The 4,893-nt window shown below is 27.6% G+C and overlaps 1 protein-coding gene across 1 annotated transcript; it reads right to left on the bottom strand.

The window, feature by feature from the left end:
• Positions 1 to 2,833: 2,833 nt before the first annotated feature.
• Positions 2,834 to 3,334, bottom strand: LOAG_12645 (hypothetical protein; the record flags this gene model as incomplete). Its single annotated transcript, XM_003148158.1, has 2 exons — positions 2,834 to 3,034; positions 3,233 to 3,334. 2 exons carry the CDS (start codon positions 3,332 to 3,334, stop codon positions 2,834 to 2,836), a joined length of 303 nt encoding a protein of 100 aa, XP_003148206.1.
• Between the last annotated feature and the right edge of the window lie 1,559 nt (positions 3,335 to 4,893).

Below are 4,893 nucleotides of genomic sequence, written 5' to 3'. Positions count from 1 at the left end.
TTTATTGTTATTGTTATTATTATTATTATTATTATTATTATTATTATTATTATTATTATTATTATTATTATTATTGTTATTATTATTATTATTATTATTATTATTATTATTATTATTATTATTATTACTAATTATTATTATTATTATTATTATTGGTGTCATTATTATTATTATTAATTAACCAATTAATTAATTACTGTTATTGTTATTGTTATTATTACCTGGTAATTGTACTTTTGCAATATCAACGGTAAAACACAAATATGTTCTGGATAATTCAAGATATTGCTGGATTTTTTCCAGAATTTCCTAAAATGAATAATTATAATAATAGAAGTAATCATTCACTTATTTCCAAGCTTCAAATCTGTCTTTTTTTAATTTAAAAATTCAGTTATTAATTGATGATTATAAGCAATGACAAGTTATAAATAAATTTCGTCCTTGTCTTTTCTCTTTTCCTCTTTTTTCTTACTGAAAATCATTTAAAATTATTTAATATTTGATATACACTTTTTTAAATTCTAATTATTATTATAGCATACGTAAAATTTTAATTAACACCCAATTAATTTATTCAATGCATATACGAGAACTCAATACCTATTGTTGCATTTAAATATTGTTATTGGACAATAATTTTTGCTTAATAGTTATTTTATTGCAATTTAAAAGTAGCTATGTCTAACTATCTGGTACTGAATGAAAATTATACTCCATAAACTATTTACCTATAAAATGATTTCATGATCCCAACATATATTTAAGCTCAATTTGATTTAGATATCTAAACAATTTTACATCATTTTAATCTGGGATATTTAAATCCTTACAGAATTTGAAAAAAAACAAAAAAACAAAAAAGAAAGAAAACATAGATAGTCCAGATTTCATGATCAATAATTTTATTTTCAATGAAATTGGAACAAATAAGACAACCGCTTACCGCTATTTGCAACCTAAAATAATACATACAATTTTTTGCAATATTACCATTTTTTATTCTCTTTTCATCAATTCAGGAAAGCTTTCATTTTGCATCTTATGAAATTAACGAATAATATGTGATAGAATGAGAATTTATTTTTTGTTCCTTTCATTTTTTGTTTTACTCTCATTGTAGTATGTTGTTTGAAAATTTGTTCATACTATTGGCACAAAATTTGCACCTGTTAAGAAGGTTCTTTGCTCTTTTCAAAACATTCAATCTTTTCTACATTCCAATCTTTTCCCGACATACAACATTGCTCGTTCTACAAGTTTCAGTTGCAAAATGATTCGTTCAACAACAATAAAAGAAGAAATATATCGAACTGAATTCAATAGAATGTATTATTTTTATAATTTCATTATTAAATTGACGAAATTGACAATAATCTGATCATGATAAATTTTGAGTGAATTTCACCGAATTATACGAAAGATTTAGAAAAGTTAGTTGCTTGGCAATAATATCAACAATCATTTTAGTTTGAGAACCTAATGAATGATCCTATTTTGGTCTTATTTTTTGATATACCATCGGATTTTAGCTGTATCATTCCCACGAATTATTAATTAAATTTTTTGTAACCTTAAAATTCAAATGCGTTTTCTTTTTCATTTCAAAGTTATTGTTTGATAATTTATTTCTTTCGAGATAACATCATTTGGAAAATGAAGTCATATACATGATGACTGGGAAATGAAATCAATATTGACATTAGTATTTCGGATGAATTTCAAAAACACATACATAGAAAAAGTAATTAATCTTTCTATTTAAAAATAAAAAAAAACTAATATTTTGAAGAAAAAAGAGTCTCAAAATTAATATACAAAAAAGTGATATCTATGTGAAAGGAGTGATATATTAAATCAAAAAATAAAAGAAAAACAACAGAAAACTGTAATTTATCAAACTTTATAATGCGTCAACAGTTTACTCATTTTTAAAATTATGATCAAAATTTCTTAATTGAAATATTTATTCCATTTCTTTTTAAATCTGAAAGGTTCCATGATAACCTGAGATAAATGTCAGCAAATATGATTACGCTGAATTTAAAGAAGGAACAAACATGATGAAATTATCCGTTTCAGTTATTCTATCAATTAATTGATTCAAATTTAAAAAGCTGTCCAAACTCATTCTATTCACAATTCCAACTTTCCATATTTTAGGTTAATATTTTGTCAAAATTCATTATCAGCCCCTCATGTCAAAAATAAGAAATATTTTGTGCGAAGAGAAAGAAAGAAGAGAAAAAACTTTTACTCAAATTAGCCTTATAAGGCCAATTTGATCAAAAGTTTTAGAATCACTTCTGCATAATTCAAGTGTTATCGAATGGAAACTGATTAAATGTTGTAAATTTATCCATCATCTATCATATAAAGTGGACTAAAAGGTTATATTCACTCATTCTACGTCAAATTTTATATTTTTTCAGTAAAATAGGTAGCAATTTCTTTGGCTCAGTTTGATCGCTCTATGTGTTACGCGACACCACGTCACATTACGTGATGCCACATCATCTGATGACATATTAGGTGGTACCACATTACCTCATTCAAATTACGTGATACCATATTACGTGATGTTGTATGTTATAAAGTGATATTTTTCCATTCCACATCACCATATGAGAGAAATCCCCCCTAAGAAATCATTTTAAACAAAGCCTAGTAGACAAACAAGGCTTATAGTTTGTCCACTCAAAAGGCTCATCATTAAGCCTAGCTAGGCTCGTTTCTCCCTAATCCAACCACCCATCAATAACTCGGCTATAATCCCTCTGACAAACACATTGGTAATAGTTTCATAAAAACCTAGAGATATCTCGCACACTGCTTATCCGAACTTTACACGGACATTCTTCGAATTTATACGTTCGCATTTGAGCTGAATGCTGTTTGGTATTATTACTTCACTACTACAATCTTGGGGCTCCCGGTAAGTGGGGTGTGGTTTGAGGGATAAACATTGATTCTTTGGGATATCTCGGTGAACGAGAACTTCATGGTCTTCATCGAACACTGAAATATAGGGTATCTTAAGCGATTAGTGCTTTTGTCGTTGTCTTATCATTTTCCCCAATGTTTACTTTGTCCCATATCATACCTTCCGTACCATATTAGATACTTCATAAGTACGATTATCAGTAGAATGCTATTCAACTATCACAGGCCACTTATGTTTTATCGATGGTACTTCTATATATCATGATAGATTGTAAAACATTAAACGTACCGCTAACTGCTGTATCATTCTATGTAAACTTTGTCTGGTTTTATTTAAGCCATCATCTGCCAGTGAGTGACATGAATTTTGGACTCCAAACAAATTTTCCATTATTTTTCTTGAAACTAATCAAATTCGAAATTGGATTCTTTTTTCTTACTTTACCATTCGAATTTAATTTTACATCTTATCATGCTGTCACGTCACCGACTTGATATAATCCCGGTTATGGACTGATTTTTTGCTTGTTATATTCTGGTTTACCAAATCACCATAAGTTTCTCTTGCTTGGATTTGCTATGGATTTAATTTATCTCAATAATGACTAAACTTACTCATTTTTACCGCACTTTATTTCTACTAAATTATATGTTATAGCAGTTTCTTCGTATTACTAAGTTATGTGATGTTTCAACTATATTTTGATCAGAGATCACGTCACACTTCATTTATTTGCCGAGAATTACAATCAGTTTCTTCCTTTTTTTTCTTTTTTTTCTCATATTGTTACGTGTTGTTTAAATTAGATGATTTCAGTTAAAGAATTTGCATAAAATAAAATTTCGTGTTTTGAGAGAAAAGTAAAGTTAACACAAGAGAGTTTATTCAAGTATCAAAAAAATTGTCGCGATTGCCACACTCCAATAGATACTAAGGTATAGTTTGAAAGCGGGAAATCATATTTCACATATAAAGAAACCGTGAATTTCAGGTTACATTTTACGTCTAAAAACGTTGAATGTTCTAAATTGCATTGCACATTTTTACACATCACTGAATATTTCTAGCACTTATGCGCCCATCCTTTTCCTCTCTTACTTTTTTTAGCTTAGTATTTTAAAGCCTAGCTTAGTTTGTTTGGTTTGTTTGTCTGCGCTGCAACTCACAGTTTAAATTTCTACAACAAGACTTCATAATTTTTATCTGTAATTAATGCATTAGATAATGCTAACGTCTTGCACAATTGTGAAAATCTTGCTCATATATAATTTAATCTATTTAGTTTCTATCTGCAGCATATAGCGACATTATGCTACTAACGGTTATTCACGATGCTTCGTTTCAAGAATAACTCGTTAAAGTATTCCTTTATTTCATTATGTATAGTCATTTTGAACGAGTTAAATTACTTTTCAATTGGATATTTACATCTTTATATCGTCAAAAAGTTAATTGGAAAGTGGTCAGTTTGTCTGATACATACTTGAATACAATTTATGATTTGTTAGGGTTGATCGTTATGCTTATTTGTGCTGATTTGCAGAAAAGATTTACCACTGATAGTCTTTCAATTTGTTTCAATCCTAGAAATGGATCGTTGCAGGACATAAAATTATTTGTTGAAAGCAGAAAACAGATATACTTTTTAATAGTTTCATATATTATTTTAAACTTTTAATACACCCATTATTATTACTTTTTCTTTCAAGCAGGTATTTACATGTAGTTAAGGTAATAAGAGTAATTCAGATACGACATTTGATATCAAATGTGGTATGCGGTTTTAACTTTTTTGTAAGAGAAAACAAAAGTTACAAAGTGTTAGTAATCAATAAAACCATTTGTTCAATTCATTTGTTGGTCATACTATTAGTGAATTGAACTGCAGAAATTATTTTAATAAAATAAAGAAATTTTAGCAAATTACAGAAAAAAAAATAATTTCAAGT

This window comes from Loa loa, assembly GCF_000183805.2.
Source record: "Loa loa unplaced genomic scaffold supercont3.35, whole genome shotgun sequence".
Lineage (NCBI taxonomy): Eukaryota > Metazoa > Nematoda > Chromadorea > Rhabditida > Onchocercidae > Loa > Loa loa.
The sequence above is the reverse complement of the archived record's forward strand: the minus strand, read 5'-3'. Positions and strand labels throughout refer to the sequence as shown.